Genomic DNA, 20,252 nt, shown 5'->3' with positions numbered 1-20,252 from the left:
CACTGAGTGACACTGGTACTGGTAATAACAGGCTTTTCACGCGGTATCTGTTAAAAAAAAAATTCCTTCTTTCTTACCTTCTTTCTTTCTTTCTTTTCTTTCTTTCTTTCTTTTGTTTGTTCTTTCTTTCTTTTTTTCGGGGTTATTTATAAGGGGCTGTTTTTTTGGTTTTTTTTTTGTTTTACTAGATATCATCATTAGCATAAAATTCATGATTTTAAAGAACCTTGACCTATGTGCCACATGTGAGATACAAATAAATAGATCCGGTATAGCCTAGTAGAGAACACGTTTCACTGGAAGACGTTTTAGGGCCAAGTAATCCCCACATTCACGTTTCCATTCCTAGTTGAAATTGCAGTAAAGCATATCTCTGCTAGGTAGGATGAGGCTAAATTGATAACACACCATAATGAAATTTTTCTTGGTAAAAAGTTAGATTGCATTTCACAGAAAAAAATAATATGTTAATCTAACCCCCCCCCCAACTCCCTCATAACCTCTGTGGTGGTAAGATGACGAAATAATTATTGCCTACATCCTCTTTGTAAACAAGGGTATTTGTTTCTGTCTTGGTCTATTGGTAACACAATGAGAGAAAAAACAATGCTTTTGAACTAGATCTAGAACCCATCACCCAGAAAGTAATAGCAATAATAACTTAGCCAATATTTGAGCTCCTCCATGGATGCTTCGCAATCACCAAATCCAGATACGTGTCAGGCTCGGAAACTAACCGGAAAAGAATACTTTTAATCTCTCTTTACAGCTGTAAAAACTACCTTGTTAAATGACGGTCACAACTATGCGCTATTTATAATGATAAAGGGAGATTTGAAGTAAATGCCAAGTGCAAAAAAGTGGACTTTTAAAAAAAAGACATCACTGAATTATACGATATGCTATCTGTGAGTGTGGAATACATTTTCAAACCTCAAATAAAAGATAGAGTTTTATAACCTATGTGTCGAAGTTTCCCTTAGCTTTAATAATTGCTTATAATTTGAAAAGAAGAAGAAGAAGAAGAAGAAGAAGAAGAAGAAGAAGAAGAAGAAGAAGAGGAAGGGGAAGGGGAAGGGGAAGGGGAAGGGGAAGGGGAAGGAGAAGGAGAAGGAAAAGTAGAAGGAGAAGGACTGCATTGCATTAATAGTCCCATAACTCACATCCATCATATCCATGCTTCTCTGTATGATCTAAAAGCTTTAGAACTATATTATAATTTATATCAACCTGTAATAGTATTGGTGATGCTGTTAGCATTTATAATGGTACAGGCGGCTCACTTGAATACTTGAACAACTTCTTAAAGAAAACTTGATTTTCTTTTAGCGGGACTTTGAGCCTGAACCATTGACAGTGAGCCACGAGTCTATGGAAATACATGTATTATGTAAAGTTATGAGAAGCAGTGGCGGTGGGTGGACCACATTTTGGGTGGAGCTTAGGCTGCTTTCACTTCTTTACCACCAAATAGCAAGCAATAAGAACAAAACCATGGTGATTTTTCATACTCACGGCCAGCCACGGCATTTTGAGAACTATTCAAACTAGAACTAGAAGAGTCACCGTTGTCTTCCTTCTCTTTGTTCTGCGTTAATTTCTTCTGAATGCTAGGGACGAGACCGTTTCACCTCCAAATTTATCGAATTAATTTTCATCTCATGAAGAAAGTTGACTCTAAAGTGGTTTGATGTAATTAATAACTGTTAAATTTCAGCGGCATACACGCAAACATGCATACACAGCACTCCACGAACTGGATTAGGCCGTGTAGTCGAGGAAAGTAGACAGCACCTGACAAAGGTCCAATGGGAGCGTAGATATCTGTGTCACGGGGGGAAAGTGAGTCGTAAATTTTCACCCCATTGTCAGGGCTAGGACAGCGTGAGCCCTCTGTGCAGTGTTATTTTTTTCAAGTCTGCGACCTTTTTACAAGAAGAGTTTCATTAACGAGGGTCCGTGGGAACGGGCTCATTCTTCGTTGAACCCTAAAGACATTTGATTGGTTGTTAGGTTATTATAGTTGTACGCAGTGGCAACAGTGATTGGATAAACGAGCAAGCCGCCAAGTTGATCACCCTGTGTTCATTGCGTGCTACCATAACGGTTTCAACCGCTTATTTCGTTATTTTCATTTGCTTTGGGATAGAGCTGGGGTGGGGTGGGGGTGGGGGTGGTGGGAAGGGGGGCTTTAGCCCGTGAGCCCTTCACTACCCACCGCCACTGATGAGAAGGGGAAGCTCATTATGAATTTCGTAAGCGATGATTACGCTTTACAGTCTTTCGACTCAGAAGTCGAATCTTCGGAGTCTAAGAAAATAATAAATGGTTTAGCTTCGTATTGTTTAACCCTACAGTAGCAAATAACGTCTTGTGTGCAGGTGGGAATGTGAGGCGGGAGGGGTGGGGGTCTGCAGAAAAAATCTCGCTACAAATAGGGGACATACAGGAGAGCCAGTTATCCATGATTTAAAATGTGGAAAGTCGGCCAAATGTCTAAAACAAAACTGTTTTTTTTTTCGTTTTCAAATAATAGTGCGCCTCATGTTTTGACGATTCTTTTCTGACACCAGAGCAGTAAACCCTTAAAAACATTCATATCGTGGGCGAGGTCAGAACTGCATTATAATATGTTTATAATTTGGGATGCAGCCATGCATAAAAATAACTTTGCCAGAAGTGGGCGTACTCTCTACAAATTTTCTACTGTGGTGTGCGTTTGTGGACTCATGAGCAAGACCTTATGTCGTGTTTTACTTTCGTATCCAAACGACGTGGGGAACTCTGTGCCACCATTTTCCAAAGAGGAAATTTACTCGGTAATCCGATCCGTACGCTTTGCATAGCAGCAGTCTGTCAAAATGATTTTTTTGAGAAATACTGAAAGTTTCAAAGAGATCTTTGTACCAGAAGTATTCTAAAAAGTGAAGAATACAACCCCGGGGGTACAAAATGACCCCAGGGCGTTCGGATAGAGTTAAAATAAGACATTATATCGTAAGACATTATAGCGAAGTAAAAGAAATTCGAGGCGCTATTAGTCAAATATCTATTTAACAGGCAAATCAACCGCACAGCAGTTTGTATCAATCTGTGTCAGCTTGTTCGAAGTTTTGTTGATAGCATTCATAGCAGCCATAGAATCTAAGCTTGTTTTGAGTTCATCCCCCTTACCTTTTTGAGATAGACTCGACCAGAGTCTATTATAAAAATTAACAGAGCATGTGACTGCTTATAAGAGTGGCTCGAAAAAAGGGGGGGGGGGGGGGGGGGGAGAGGAGGGAAGTTATATTTAAATAGCAACGAAACACTGTCGCGTGTTCACGCATTTTTTCACAAATCTTAAAATTTTATAAACCTGCGTCTAGAGATGATTTTGACTGCGAAAATATTCTCAAATTATGGAAGGGAAGTAGCGATTATTTTGTTGACGCTGCGCCCCTGTATTGTTGGTACAGTGTTTCTTTTTTTCTTTAGGCCTAGGCCCAGCTATGTTACGGATTGGGCTTGAATTAACGTAAAACTAGAGAGGGTTTGGTAAAACTAAGAACATTATTTCGAAGGCCTGAAATAATAATATATGCATGTCTTTAATTGATGATGATGATGATGATGATGATGATGATGATGATGATGATGATGATGATGATGATGATGATGATGATGATGATGATGATGATGATGGTTTCCTAACGAAACCCTACGATGGCGAAACGTTGAACCTATGCAAATTTGTAAAAGCTCTACAGTCTCCTCCATTTTTGGGGTCTTTTTCAGTCTATATGATGATGATGATGATGATGATGATGAAACCCGCTTATGGATGAAACACTGAACTGTTTTTGATACAACAAAAATGTTTAAATTATATAATTCACATCTACGTGGTATGGTATCCCATTTTGTGTGTGACGTTTGTGGAGCTGAGGTAAAAAAAAAACCCAACAAAAAACTGGCTGTTGTGCCCTTGAGAATCACAAAGGCGCAGTGCTTCACGTTACTTGATGGTGTGTCTGAGATTCAGAGCACGGACTGAACCGTGACGGAGAGTGCCGGCGCCTGTTGTACTATGGTCTGGTCCCGCCCGCCGTTCCTGATTCATCATTATTTCAACAGAGATTTATGGTGCAATAAGTAGGTCTCGTTCTCCCTGTTCCTATCTCTGTCCCTTTCTCTCTCTCGGTCTGTCTTTTTACCTCTCTGTTTCTTTTTTTCTTTCCCTCTCACCCCCCCCCCCCCCCCAATCGTTTCCTTCCTGATTCATCATTGTTTCAAAAGAGATTTAAGGTGTAATAAGTAGGTCTCGTTCTCTCTGTTACTATCTGTGTCTCTTTCTCTCTCTCTCGGTCTGTCTTTTTACCTCTCTGTTTCTCTTTTTCTTTCTGTCTCATCACCCCCCCCCCCCCCCAATCGTTTTCTTTCTCTGTCTCGTCTATGATTTCATTATGAGTTCCAAGAGTTGTTTTTCCGCAAACTGTCTGTCTTTCTCTGTCTGTCTCATTCTTCCTATTTTTCTGACCCCCCTCCTTTCTCTCTCACCCTAGTTCTTTCTTCCTCACTACTAACTGTGTGTCTCTCTCCCTGTCTCTGCTTTCACTCCTCTATACCGTGGAACTCTATTTCAACGAATTCGTGTTCAACGAAAACTCGGATTCAACAAAAGGAGATGGATTCTTCGTTTTCTTTCTTGATTAAAATCAATAGAAATATCTTTGTTTCAACGAACACAAAAAAGGGCAAGTTCAGATTCAACGAAGTCGCTTGCAGGCTGAACAGTTCCCACTGACATAGCTTCGCTAATTTTCCTCCCGAAAAGACCTCAAATGAGCTAGTACTTGATGAAGCCCACGTGGACGCTCACTGCTCACTGTTACAATCAAGAAATGACTAATGCAATTTGTGAGACATAAAGGTCTTGAACATCTAGCTCTCACAGGCAAAATTGAAGGCAAACGAGGCAGGGGTACACACAGAGCAACCTACTTATGGAACCTAAACAAATGGGTAATGGGGAAAGATCAGGGAAACGTAGCTTTTTTAAAGAGCATCTGAGGAAAGGAGTAAAATGGAAAACCATGATCGCCGATGTCTGTCGCAGATCTGGCACTGAATGATGATGATTATGAAAACACTTTATCTTTTCCTGGTTACCATTCATGAACCGTTATTCGCTATTGTTTATATCTTATGCGACCAAACAGCAACATTCTGGTCTGTAGAATCAAACGTTACCAATCTCTACACAGCAACACAATTTGTTCGGCAAACACTACGTCATAGATGGCACAGGTGTGCAATTGAACGAATCGCCTTTTTGCCCTGTGTGGGCTTTGTTGCGTTCAAAGTATTTTCCTTGAATTTTCCAGCCCTTTTCGGTATGGTATCAAAGTAAAACACGAAAATACTTCTCATTTGAAACCAAACAACTTTTGGTTGAGCAAGAGGAAAAGGGGTATCAAAGCAGGCAACTCAGGGTAGTGTAAAGTAGCCTGCCACTTATTACTTCCCTTTATATTATACATAACTTGCTCGATGTCTGCAATTATCTATACAAAAACCTTAAATTTGCTATAAGGTTCACTCGAATTCAACGAAATTGAACGTCAGGTCTGACGACTTCGTTGAATCCCTCTCCCTCCAGCCCTTCTTTCTCTCTTCCTCTTTCTTTCTATCTTTTCCACTCTCTTTTTATCTCTCTTTATCTCTCTTTCCTTTTGTCTCTCTTTTATCTCTCTTGCTTTTTGTCTCTCTTTCTTTTTTGTCTCTCTCTCTCTTCCTCTGTCTGTCTGTCTGTCTGTCTGTCTGTCTGTCTGTCTGTCTGTCTGTCTGTCTGTCTGTCAGTCTGTCTGTCTGTCTGTCTGTCTGTCTGTCTTTGACTACCATTTCTGTCTCTCTCTTTCTCTGTCTGTCTGTCTGTCTATCTGCCTGTCTGCCTGTCTGTCTGTCTGTCTGTCTGTCTGTCTGTCTGTCTGTCTGTCTGTCTGTCTGTCTGTCTGTCTGTCGGTCTGTTTCTCTCTCTCTCTCTCTCTCTCTCTCTCTCTCTCTCTCTCTCTCTCTCCCTCTCTCTCTTTCCCCCTATTCTCTTCCCCCCTTTCTCCCCCCCCCCCTCACATCGAATCGATCTCACCAGTAACAGTGATGTAACCGTTAGCCTAAAGTGGATGCCCTTTAGAAGAATCGAATCGGGTCGGCTCTGGTGGGTCTGGTTGGGTCGGTTCGGGTCGTGTAGATTAATGACTCTTTAGTGTGCCCTGCGAATAGAACTCTGACTTGCTTCAGTAAATTGGACCCGGATATAAAAGCAGACGAAAATTTGACGTCAAGTGTCAAGTGCCCCGAACACTTGGTGCAGAGAGGTGATATCTGGCACTAGGCAGTGTTGCTGAGCATTTACAACAAAAACTCTTTCAGGTAGGTTCAGCAAGACCACTCTACATGTGAAAGACAAAGGGGTACCCGGCTATAGACAGCGAAAGATCTTGTCAGTTTGTTAGTGTTTGAGCGCTTAATCGGCTGCTTGCACTGTGTGCTTCCCGGGAAGCTGAGAATGTTTCGGATTGTCCTATAGTCTGATGGGGTAATAATATAGTGTAAAGCGCATAGAGCCTGCTGCTGAGCGGGGATATGCGCTATACACATTCTATCTATTATTATTTTTTATTTTATTATTAAAGACTTTTCGACCCAAAGGGACAACTGAACCGATGGGGGAGACCACTTTGATCAACCCTTGAACAGACCACCTCCAGAAAACCAATCAGAAATTCTTCCAGCAAGAAATAACTTCCAAATAGTTACGGAACCACTTTCGAGAGAGAAAATTGCTGCAGCTATAACAGCACTGAAGTCACACAAGGCAGCTGGTCCCGGCCATATACCACCGGAAGCCCATAAGGCAGATAACGATACCTTAGTGGAAATTCTCCATTCTCTATTCGAAAAGGTTTGGCAAGAGGAGGAAATACCATCAGACTGGAAGGAAGGCCACCCAATCAAGCTGCCAAAGAAGGGAGACCTCAGCAATTGTAACAACTACAGAGGGGTAACACTCCTGTCTACACCTAGGAAAGTCTTCAAAAGGATGCTCCAGGAGAGAATCAAGCTGGCAACAGATGAGAAGTTCCGAGGAAATCAGGCAGGATTCCACAAGAACCGATCATGCGTGGACCAGATCGCTACTCTGTGCATCATACTTGAGAAATCGCTTGAATGGAATTCACGACTCGTGGTCAACTTCATAGATTATGATTGGGCAGGGAAACTCTGCGGAAACTCATGCGCGGTGTGGAATACCAGACAAAATCGTCAAGCTTGTGAAGGCCACCTATAATGGAAGAAACTGCAAAGGACAGGACAAAAGGATAGAGAAGTAGAAATAGGATTAAGAAGGTGGCGATGGATGGGACACACCTTCAGAAACCCCAGTAGAAATATCACAAGACAGTCGGTTCAGTGGAACCCACAAGGAGCACGAGGTAGGGGTAGGCCACGGGAAACATGGAGGAGATGTGTGGAAAGGGACATAAGGGAGACGAAGCTCACGTGGAACGAGCAGGGAAGGATGGCCTAGGACAGAGATAAATGGAAGGAGCCTATATGTGGCCTATACCCTGCCAGGGGTGAAAGGCATTGATGATGATGATGACGTTGATGATGATGATGATGATGATGATGATGATGATGATGATGATGATGATGATGATGATGCGACTCGTAGGCTACTAGCCTTATGATTGGCTGTTTTAACCCAAGGGATCAGATGCATCCAAATTGTGACCCAAATAAACAAACGCATTAAATTTTGCAGAATTTGATCAAATTGTGCCATGGTGGTAGCCTTTGTGCCGAACTATGGCCATCCGGTCCGTAGTTCAGCATGATACCAACTTATCTAACGGAGTGTCAACAACAGCCGACATGAGGGTAACACTTGGAATAATAAACTTTGGGACAAATTTTTAACTGCGTCTGGGGTTTTGCGGTTTGGCTCTTCGCCGTCGCAAGCAGGAGAGCGGAGTTCAGTTCCCGAATGAAGATAACATTATAATCGGGCATCTGGGACGTTGTATACCTCTCAACCTGGGTTGGCCATGGCAGGCAGGGTCGCAAGCTTTCCTCCTATACGATCTAAGTTGTGTCGATGGGGGCGTAAATACACCGACATCAGAAAAAATGATTTCTCATACTGAGTTTTGCGTTGTCGTACTTTGGTGCATCGACTTTCTTTCTTTCTTTCTTTCTTTCTTTCTTTCTTTCTTTCTTTCTTTCTTTCTTCCTTTCTTTCTTTCTTTCTTTCTTTCTTCCTTCCTTTCTTTCTTTCTTTCTTTCTTCCTTTCTTTCTTTCTTTCTTTCTTTCATTCATCCCCCCTCCCACCATCTTTACCCCTTCGCACGAGGCCAAGCACTCCGCCTTCGAAATAATGTAAGCTCTAAGTTCGTTTGTTTCCAGACTTTGGCCTAGTAAATCAATAGGACCGTTTTCTTTTGCCCCTCACTTTGTGCCGTCGAGTACACAACAAGACGTGTTTGGAGAGAGCTAAGCAGCCTTTTCACAGGGACACAGAACTTGGTATCATTGCCTGATTGCTGCCGTTGGCAGAATTTTGTAACCACGGGTGTGGATACCACTCAGAACATCATTATCGTCGAGCAGGAATTTGGTAAGCACATATTATAGTTTCTCTCAAATAAGTACATGTAGTTGCAGGCTCCGTAACGTTGCAATACTTAGTGAACTTTTAGAAAAGTGCAGATTTCTTTCGTTTGGTCTGTAAACCTTTATATTCATTATATATATATATATATATATATATATATATATATATATATATATATATATATATATATATATATATATATATATATATATATAAAATATATATGTGGGGAACTGGTAGACTGCATTCAAATGGTTTTCTCAAAGTCCCTTTAAAGTAATATCATAAACAATGACCAAGTTCGGTAATCGGTAAACCGAAATAAGCTCTAAAAACACTTTGAAACACTTTGATTGCACACAACGGACGAGAGAGTAAAGATAATGGCGGTGGGTGGACCAAAATTAGGGTGGGGTTTAAGTTGCTTCCACTTCTTTATCACCAAATAGTAAGTAACAAACAATAAGCCCTAAACAGTACTGCTTTTTCTATACACACGATGAGCCACGGCGTTTTGAGAACCATTCAAACAGGAAGAGTCACCTTTGTCTCCCATCTCTTTGTTCTAGGTTAGATTCTTCTGGCTGAAAAAGTTGGCTTAAAAGTGGTTCGACGCGATTTATAACGCATATTAAATCTCAGTGGCACAAATAGAAACAAGTATACACAGCACTTCAAACATATTACACCTATGAGCTGTATTATGTCGGGGATCGCGAAAAGAAAAACGCACCCAACAAAGGTCCAATGAACGCATTAAATAGGTATCTGTGTCAGTAGGGGAACGTGTGTCTTAAACTTTCACCCCATTGTCAGGGCTATGAGAGCGTGAGCCCTCTGTACCGTGTTCTTTTTTCCAGTCTTCTACCTTTTTACAAGAAGAGTTTCATTGTAGAAGTCCGTGGGAATGGGCTCATCCTTTGCTTAGTCCTAAAGACATTTTATTGGCTGTTAGGTTGTTATAGTTGTAAGCGGTGACAACAGTGGTTGGATAAACGAGCAAGCCATCAAGTTAAGTTTAGCACTCTGTATTCATTGCGTGCGATCTAACGGTTTCAACTGTTTATTTCGGTAAAAAAACCTTTTATTTACTTTGGGATAGAATTTGGGGGGGGGGGGGGGGGGGGTGCTCAAGCCCGTGAGCCCTGCACTACCCTCCGTCTTTAAAAGATACATCCTAAATACAATAGCAATCATGTCGCTTTAAATAGTCAAAGCTGCACTGTTTCTTTTTGTATGCACTTTCAAGAATTTAAGGACGTATTTGCAATTTCTTAGTGGGTTCGGTGAGTAGAGCTGAAGATTTCCCACGATACTGATTTTGCAGTTGGGGGTCTAGTTTATACGAGAAACCCGACTGCCTATTGTTGTTTCCGTTATCCACACAGCTTTGAACTTTTTGCGAAAGTGGACGGTCACAATGTAAAAACAAGTGATATAGGAAACCATTAGGTCAAATTCTAGAACATTTTATAATAATGCTTATCGATTGAATTCTACAACTTTATAAATTCCTAAATTCCATATCTTGAAGATATACTTTTATCAGGTTCTTGGAAATATTGAATGCTCTTAGATGTTGGGGTCTGAAGAGTGTGTACTTTCATTAGTGAAAAGTGGCGCAAATGTCGTCGCTACCAGAATTAGGCCAATATATTATATACAGTGACGTCGGAAATAAACTTGAAAATGTAATCACCCAATCATCGTGTTATAGCCTTGTACTACCCGCTCGCTCATGCAGCATACAAATTTATAGTTAATTAAATTCTGCATCATCTGACAAAATATTCATATTTCACCTATGTTAAGAGACGCCCGAAATATGGTCATTCAAAACTAACCTTGAAAATTCAAGCTAGGCAAAATTGTGCGAAATCGTACATTCAGAGATGCATCAACATTGGTTGAGTGGACTTGTAGAATATCAAATGAAAAAAGAAGGTTATTGTCTGTGCAGTGCACATTATCTTCTGAGGGTATTTTCAAACAGATTGGAAAACAGAGCAGTTACAAGTATAGAGCAAAATCTGGACTTAACAGTTACATGCGTTAATTAGTTTTAATTTCGTTTTTGTTTAAAGAGCTATTTTTTAGCTGTGTTAGACTTTTGGACGCAATCATCTGTCAATGAGGAACAGAGGCCACGAAACTGACATGGTTTAGTGTGGTGTGGGGTTTAAAGAACGAAACCGCCCTCGTGAAAATCACCAAATGGCTAAGTTTAGTGGACTACATCGCGCATGTGCTGGAATGTCATGTCCCTACTTATCATCGTCACAGTGTCTTTCAAGTAGACATCTGCGTGCATAGCATGCCACCAGACAATGCTTGGAAAACCAGATCAAATCAACATTAGAGTGGTCACTTGTAAATAAGCCCCGATATGAATCCTACAGGTATGTGAGGCCCAATGAAACAGCAACTGAAGAAAAGTAAGTTTTCTCCCAATTCAGACCCTTTATTTGCAACTCGCTTTGACAGTTGGGATGAAATGATAAATAATTACAGTGTATGTCCAACATTTAATAGAGTCGATGCCAAAAGGGTTTGCGTGCTACACAAATCCAGTGGCTCTTAAGTAAAATAACAATGAGCACATTTGAATAATATGCCAAGTCAAAGTTTTGTATAGTATTTGTGATTGCTCTGTTTTCCGTTTTTAAAAAAAACTATCGTGTTTATTGTAGATACAAAAATCTTCATTCTTTGGATACGCAATATACATGTATGTCCATTTCTATCAATATTAGTGTTCCTCATAACACGCGGGAAGACAATTTTACGTTTCTTTGCTTTCGCACAATTTTGCCAAGCCTAATTTTCAAGGTTAGTTTTGAGTGATCGTATCTCGGGCATCTATTAACCTAGATGAAGTATTAATGTGTCAAATGATGCAGAATTGATTAGTCTAAATTTAAACTGGTATTCAGCTTGAGTAGGTAAGGTGAGGCTTTAACACGCACGATGATTGGGTGATTACATTTTCAAGTTTCTTGTGGACGCCACTGATGTTCAAAAGACATTTGAAAATGTATTCACTCCATCTTACACTACACTCAGGCAGCATTCCAATCCGAGGCCAAATAAATTATGCATTATCTGACACATTAATGTAACATTTAAGGCAAGAGTCGCCCTGTATAAGGTCACTCAAAGTTAACTTTTTAAGTGCTTTTGTGCTTGGATTGAGGTGCACCAACATTGGTGGAATGTATAATATCAAACGAACAAAGGATTATATATCTCTAATGAGTAATGTTTCATTATGGTAGATTCACCCTCAGATTGAAAAGCAGCGCAGTGGCAAATATCATATAAAAATTGAACTTAAATGTGTTCGTTAGTATTTTGTATGGGAACCATTCATTTCGTGTAGAGCTTGAGCCCATCTGGGCCTGGACTATGTTAGATTTTGGACCGGCTATCTGTATGCCTATAAGCAAGCCCACGGCTTGACTGAAAAGCAGACTTGGGCGGAACCCCCCCCCCCCCTCCAGGCTCCCGCCCATGAATTAGGCCTTAGATATTGTCTGTTGTGAATGTAGACCTACTGCCATTTTCTTCTGTTGCGTCTGCTCTTGATAGGCACTGCTGGCTGTTGAAGGTTATGTGACGTTGATATGAGGTACCCTGCTTGTAATCGTATTTTTGTTTCTGTATGCACCACAGGTATCAAAATCAAAAGTACCACCCCTCCCGCTAACTCCCTCTACCCACAAAAACAACAACAAACACCCTCCCCCCCCCCAAAAAAAAAAAAAGACCCACCTCCCCGGCAAAACAATTCTCCCCCAAAATCAAAGGTTCTCTAAGTAGGTTGCTCTGGGCGTACCTCTGCCTCGTTTTCCCTCAATTTTGCCAGTGAGAGCTAAATGTTCAAGACCTTTATGTCTATTCAGACGTCCTAAAAACTGAATGTGTCTTTTCCTGATTGTGAGCGTCTCTCTCAAGCTGATCTACTACCCCATTTAATTTCTTTGCCTTCTATTCCAAGATATTCTCAGTAGTCTAATAAGAAGCCACATTTCTGTTGCTTCCATTCTATTTTGATTGTCTTTAGTGATTCTCCAGCATTCACAACCACATAAAAGGGCTGACAGCACATTGCATTTCAGGACTTTCCTTTTGGTAGTCGTTGAGATGTTTCTATTTTTCAGGAATGGGCTCATTTTTATTAAAACTAGATCTAGCCGTAGCCATTGCAATTCTTTGTTTTTTTTCTGTGCAGCATTTGGCATCAGACGTCATTACACATCCTAGATATTTAAGCTGTTGGATTTGTTTGATCTTTTCGCCTTTGCTTATGAGATAATATATAGGTTTTGCTGCTTTATAAAAATATCACCCTAATTATATTTTGTTTTCTTTATATTCAACAAGAACCCTTCATGTACACTTTCTGTTACAACAGTATCTCGAGCCGTTTGAAGTTCCCCCCCCCCCACCGAGTCCGCTATTAAAACTGTGTCATCTACATATATGATGTTATTGATATTTTCGCCTTTCAGCTTGCGACCTGGACATTCTTCTATGTTTATAAGAATTTCTTAAGTGTATATTATGTTTAAGAGACTTGGTGTTATAACGCATCCTTGCCTTACTCGTTTTCTAATCGACAAAATAAACAAAACAAAACAAAATAAAACAAAGAAACAAAGAAACAAACAACAACCAAAAACACACCCTCATATTAATAAGTTTTTCTTATCCTTCCAGTCTACGCATCGAACAAGGGCACTGAATGGACGTTATTGTGTGAAAGTGCATGTCTTTACTCAAACCGAAATACATGTACTCAAATAAAGTAGAATGAAGTTTCTCAAGGAGCGAATAAAACTTGAGGGAAAAGTAGACCAAGTAACAAATGCATTGAGGGTGCTTGTGATTTGGATACGTGGATTGCGCATGATTTAAATACCTGGAATGCCCTTGTAGACTTCAAAAGTCAATATCGAGAGCCAAGCACATAGGTAAAAATGGGAAGGAATAGCACAGTAAAAAGGAAAAAGATACATCAACAAAAAGTCACCTTGACAACCCCCCCCAAGTACTGTTGTCTGACACAGCGGCGATCCCGGAATTTGCACAGAGTATAAATGATGTCGAAATGAGGGTGAGAAGTGAGTCAAAGCTACTTTTAACACAACAATAATGTACGTATAACTTTATTTGAAGGACCTCCCTCATAGACCCAAGTAGCACTCTGGTGTAAGAAAACACTGTTGCTCTCACAAAAGGCCCCAGAAGGTATCGGGCAGTGGGGAACAATAATAAAGACAAGTGAACGAAATGAAGTCGTGAAGATAAGCGACTTTGAGTAGGCCTACTGAATATTACATAGACGCAAAGACACGACACACGCACGCAGACAGACAGAGACATATATAAATACGTACTTAAACTTACATTTATCATAAGTGAACACGCATTTGACGAGATTCGCAAACGGTGCGCATCGCAAATGGATATCTATCTATCTATCTATCTATCTATCTATCTATCTATCTATCTATCTATCTATCTATCTATCTATCTATCTATCTATCTATCTATCTAAATAAAGAAAGATAGATAGATAGAAAGAAAGAGAGAGAGAAAGAGAGAGAGAGATAGATAGATAGATAGATAGATAGATAGATAGATAGATAGATAGATAGAGAGAGAGAGAGAGAGAGAGAGAGAGAGAGAGAGAGAGAGAGAGAGAGAGAGAGAGAGAGAGAGAGAGATCACTATCACGCCCCCCCCCCCCAATCACCCCAAAGATACTGAAAAAAAGGAAACAAACAAAAGATAATTTTTAAAAAGGTGAAAAAAGGAAATACAACGCCTAAAGAAGGACAGAAAACTCCGCCCCTTACCATTCCTCGGCATGCCTAAAAATAAAGGAATAGAGAAGGACTATGGAAAACAAGTCTGTTTTCTTTTTAAACGACAAATGTATCATAGCTACACACGTATCTTGACTAAATAGATCGTCCGTGACAAATGAGACATGATTAAAAAATCATGACATCTCAGAATATCTGATTCAGTTTTGAAACCGCTGTTATAATTTCTAACTCTATAACTCTATCCCTTTTAATTTTTGTTCTCCACAACATGAATCATGGATATGACCCCCCACAACATCAAAAACAAACAAAACATGTGATCATGTGACTCCTATTTTAAAAGCATTATACTGGCTCCAAGTGAAAGAGCGTATCATATATAAAATCTGTTTAACTTGCTTCAAGTGCTTAAATGATGTATCACCAGACTATCTAAAACAGCTTTTAACACCCTATGTGCCTCCTAGAACGCTCAGATCATCAAGTGACAAAACAACCCTTGTTAAGCCTAAAATAAATTACAAATCATATGGCCAACGCTTTTTTTCATATTTTGCTCCACTTGTTTGGAATAGGTTTCCAAAAACTATCAGAGAAGCAGAAAATCTAGAAATTTTTAAAAAGAAACTAAAAGCATTTCTATTTTCATCATATTTCGATTAGACAGAATCCATCCAAGCTGTAGATCGTTGTGAGTTTGTATGTGCATATGTGCATATGTACGTTTGTGGGTATGTGTGTATGTATGTGTGTGTGGTGCGTGCGTGAGTGAATATGTGTTTGCACGAGTATGTAACACTATGCATCTTTAAAATTGATTTGTAAATCCATAATATGTATCATGTTAAGCGCATAGAACATTGCATAAGTGGATAAGAGCATATTAAGATGTATGGTCCGTCGGTTCAGCAGGCTGGATTGTTGCTGGATTTATTACCGAGTCCTTGAACTGGAAAAACATAACCCGAGAGCATATAATCATGTGAAATCTGGCATTTAAAACGACTACAAGCATGAGATTCAATGATTGTAAGCATCCTGAGCAACACTCGAGCTGACATTTATTTAGTGTTTACCGAAGTAGAAAATAGAAAGAGTAAAACCCTCCAAAACCCACTGCACCCTTCCGACCCAAGAGAACGTCACTGTCTTTTTTTATTGGAATGTTTCAAGTTCAACGTTAAAATATGTGACTAATAGCACGTGTTTGTGAAGGAACGAACATCGAGAGTCACTTAATTTTCTTTTCATTTTTCCTTTTCGATTTCTTCTTGTCTATTCTTCCTAGAAGTATTCACCGTTTAAAAGAAACAAAACAAAGTCCACACTGAGGCTCTGCGAGGATAGCAGCTGTCTTTAAGAGTTTGACAGCTTTTTTTAAATTGTACGAGTGCGTGTCAGTAATAGCCGAACCAATTGTGAAACTATGTTTCCCGTTGCATGTGTCGTCAGTTCAACCTGCTTTCCTTCAATATAATGGATTACACACATCAGTATATATACATGCACATATATTGTAAAACATGTAAAGTATGTTGCATATATTACATACACACATACACACACACGCACGCACGCACACACACACACACACACACACACACACACACACACACACACACACACACACACACACACACACACACACAGACGCGCACGCACACATACACAAGTCTATCTATCTATCTATCTATCTATCTATCTATCTATCTATCTATCTATCTATCTATCTATCTATCTATCTATCTATCTATCTATCTATCTATCTATCTATCTATCTATCTATCTATCTATCTATCTTAGAACTCATATACAAATACACAATGCAGCTGTGGTCGTGATGCGATAGATACAATTGAAGTGTGACCAGCCAGAAACCTTTCCACTGTCAGGCTGTCGTTCAGAGGGCTATGCTATGCTGTGCATCTGTTTGTCTTTAATTCTGTTTTATTCCCCCAATCTGATTTTAGCCGAATCCTATGCAATCCAAAACATTGTTGATACTAATATTGTAAATTAGTCTTTCATAAAGAAATGTTTTCTTTTCATTTTATTTCATTCTTTTGTTGACAGAAATTATCTACCAGAAAGATGTCAATTGGGAAAATTATTCGCCAGCTGACTCTGGTGTTGGAGTCGGCCGGTCTGGAAGCGAACGTGACGATGGAAGTCATCCTGATGATTGCCAACCTGCAGACGCTAGGAGTGCCCATCAGTTTGTCCTCTATCCCTGGCACAGTCTCAGCAGCTTTCGGAATTGTCCTCATTCCTGGTCTTGGGATTTTCATGGACCGCCTGGCGTCATCAACTCCTTCCAAAGCGCGGATTTTAGTCTTTGTGACTTGTTTACAGCTTTTAGGAGTCCTCTGTGTTTTCTTTGGCAATTTAATAAAATTAATAGAGCCTGACGAAGGTTCAGGGACATACAACATGTCTGATATCTTCAACTCGTCTGTTGTTGAGAGTCAGGTGGGCGAGGCGGACAGCGTTACCGAAAGAGCAGCATTGGCCACGAACTCACCACAGAACGATACCAGACCGTGGGTGTCCATGGGTACTGCGGTGCAGGAGGAGGGGATCCCGTACTACGCCATCATGGTCATGGTTGGGTTTGCCTGTGTTGACTGTGGATACGACGCCAGCAGCTGCTTCCTCAAGACATTCGCTCTGGCGTGCACTCCATCAGAAGATCATTCCAGCATTATTATCAAAAGTGTTCTTGTCTCCTCTTTTGGTAAGTCTTTTTTACTTCTCTAACATGACGTTTTTTTTTCTGTTAATCTTTTAAAATATGTTTTCCCCACCCCCAAACCTGACAATCCGCGTTTGTCAGTACGAGGTGGTGTAAGATTTATGTCCGAATTCTATAATTAGATTGATAACTTAAAATTTCTCTTTGAAACCACACATTTGTTTTTTACTCAAAGGTTTGGGATACATTTGTTCAAAAGTTTGATAATACAACACACACACACACACACACACACACACACACACACACACACACACACACACTATATATATATATATATATATATATATATATATATATATATATATATATATATATATAATATATTGTTCTGGTAGCATCGACCTTGGGGTCACTTTTCTCAAAGAAACTGCACACTATTCAGACCTCAAAATTGAAAAGAAGGTAGCATTTAGTGATCCTAAGAACACGACAGAGCTGGATTTTGAACGTAAGAATTTATAAAATAAGTTTTCTATCTCTACGTATCGTTATAGAATACCCCAGAATCAAGCCAATGATTTAAGTACATACAAACACACGTCATATTTGTCAATAAGAAGAACATTAATGGTCAGTGCTTTAACATTTCAACCAAGATTGAATGGAATGCAACATTTTTCAGCTTCTTCAAAATCAACCGTTATGTATATTTGTGCTTTGAAGATCAGATTCATTTAAAACTGACAGAGCGAAACAAATTCACGGTAGGTGGTGGCTATTAAAATTGTGTGCCACAGGTCTTGATTCAACCCTGACAAACTTGAATATGCCATGAGAAATTTTAAATACAATATCCATTTTGCATGTTTCAGGGTCGAATCTTTGAACCTCATGTTCATCATTGAGTTTCAGTTATTCGACTGTCTGAATCTGGTTCTGTAGACTGTCTGTTATAAATATACCCAAAAGAAACAATCGAAGGGGGTTCAAGTCAGGAGAATGTGGTGACCATTCAGTTATAAGCGTTCGAAGTATAAATCATTATGCAAACCTTTTTCGCTAAAATACAAAGGTCACTCTTGCCATATGAGGTGTGGCCCAACCATGCTGGAACAAGGCCTTCTCAACAGCATAATTGAGCATAACCACATTTCCTACAGAAACTTCTCCAAAATTGTTCTCTACACATGAGCAGATGTCCATGTGATGTGACAACCGTGGGTTCACCGACCTCGTCCTGAAACCTAAATGTGTCGCCCCTGTAGCTCGACGCTTTTTATTGAAGAAGCGGAGTTTTACGTTTCACCGAATTTGGGTTCTTTTTTTAAACTTGATAGTTCTCGAAAATGCATATACGTTTTCCTCATATTGACACATTTATTTGACGTCATCTTGGATTAATTTTGTTTGACCCAAATGTTGTTTAAATTGGTGCAGAGACCTTCGAGTTACGTTCGTATCTCTCTTTTTTTGACACCTTATAAAATAATAGTCTCTTTAAGAACATTCCATTAAAGAACAAAATTTCCCCAGGAATCTGATCTTTCATGAAACGGATTTTCTTCTGGATAATTTGCGTTCCTAAGCAAACGCGCTCTTAAAAAAAAAAATCCGTGAAAGTGGGAGGTTGAAACACTTTTCTGTCCTACTCTAGCCCAGCCGTAACTAATAACACGTTATTAGAAGGAAACAGGTAAGAAAGCGAAGTGTGGGAAAAGGGCGTGGTGTCGACATGGACTAGAGAAGGACTAATTAATCTTCACATTGCATACACACGAACACAGGCCTATTTCACCTCTGCTGATCTGGTCAGACGCAAAGTGGTTTTCGGTTGTTCCTTTCTCGTGGGCAAAGCGGTCGAATGTCTTGCATAATCCGAGCCATTGAGTTGCCATTTTTTCTCTTTGCTGACGTAGCATTGCGACTGGTTCTGTTTCATGTTTCACTGTATTTCTCCCAAAATTTGCAGCCACTTACATGTAATATGAATGCATTTCAAGCTTAACATTTACAAACATGAGTACATACCCCCGCCCCCTCATTTGTTCTCTATTTCCCTTGGGCATAAGTCGTATCTCCGTTGGGTCGTATTGCATTATTTCATTCTATGATAAACAATTTAGTTAACCAGGACTCCCAGAGTACATCACTTAGAAATCTCCCAAAGAACCCGATCCGCTGAAAAATGCGCTTTTTTGTCTGCCGATGTTTTAAGACGGAAACCATACCCCCCCCACAAAACAAACAAAACAACAACAAACCCAGCACACACACACACAGACACACACACATATGTATAAACTACACAAATACATATATACAAGGACACAGAGAGAAGACTAGAGGCCGTTGAAATGTGATATTTAACGAAAATACTCAGAATCTCTTGGACAGAGAAGAAAACAAATTGAGAGTGCTTTAGATAGCATGTTGTGAAATATTTTAAATCAAAACCATTAGATAAGATAATTGAGATTCTTTGGCAACACAAATACAGGGCGATTAAAAAAGAATTAACTGACTTCATTAGGCTACGTAATATTTTGAGAAGGAAAAGTGATTTTTTTAAAAAGCAACTCGAGCTAAGTCACACGTATTGTGCTCAATCAAATGATATTTCCTGTCTTATAAATGTTTCATGTGGACACCACCAACAGCATGGGCAACATCAACGCAGTAAAATATTCCTGACGTGTTTCAGCATCAGTGTCCACTAATTTGATCGCTGTTTTTATTCGATGTTTAAGGAAATCAAGGTTAGTGGAAGCGGTGTAACATAAAAATGATCTTTTACACTAGAAAAAAATATCCACACACGGTGAAGTGTGGGGATCTGGCAGGTCAAGCAGAGAGAGCAAAGTCTTGGGCCCCTTCCCGACTTTTTCACTTTAAAATGTATATTATACTGTCATCTGTGGTGTAGCAGTTGGGCGTTTTGCTGTAGCATGCAAGAGACACTAGTTCGATTCCCGAGTGGGGAGACGTTTTTATCGAGGATGTATTTTTTTTGGTGTGTGTGTGTGTGTGTGTGTGTGTGTGTGTGTGTGTGTGTGTGTGTGTGTGTGT

General features: G+C 39.8%; 1 protein-coding gene across 1 annotated transcript in view; it reads left to right on the top strand.

The window, feature by feature from the left end:
- Nucleotides 1-8,527: 8,527 nt before the first annotated feature.
- LOC101864158 (membrane-associated transporter protein) overlaps nucleotides 8,528-20,252 on the top strand; it is a gene marked incomplete in the record, with an annotated part of 21,577 nt that continues 9,852 nt past the window's right edge. The window contains 2 exon segments of the mRNA XM_035970566.1: nucleotides 8,528-8,660; nucleotides 16,565-17,225. Coding sequence (XP_035826459.1) covers nucleotides 16,583-17,225 — 643 coding nt within the window.

Source organism: Aplysia californica, unplaced genomic scaffold (genome assembly GCF_000002075.1).
Source record: "Aplysia californica isolate F4 #8 unplaced genomic scaffold, AplCal3.0 scaffold00286, whole genome shotgun sequence".
Classification (NCBI taxonomy): domain Eukaryota; kingdom Metazoa; phylum Mollusca; class Gastropoda; order Aplysiida; family Aplysiidae; genus Aplysia; species Aplysia californica.
The sequence above is the reverse complement of the archived record's forward strand: the minus strand, read 5'-3'. Positions and strand labels throughout refer to the sequence as shown.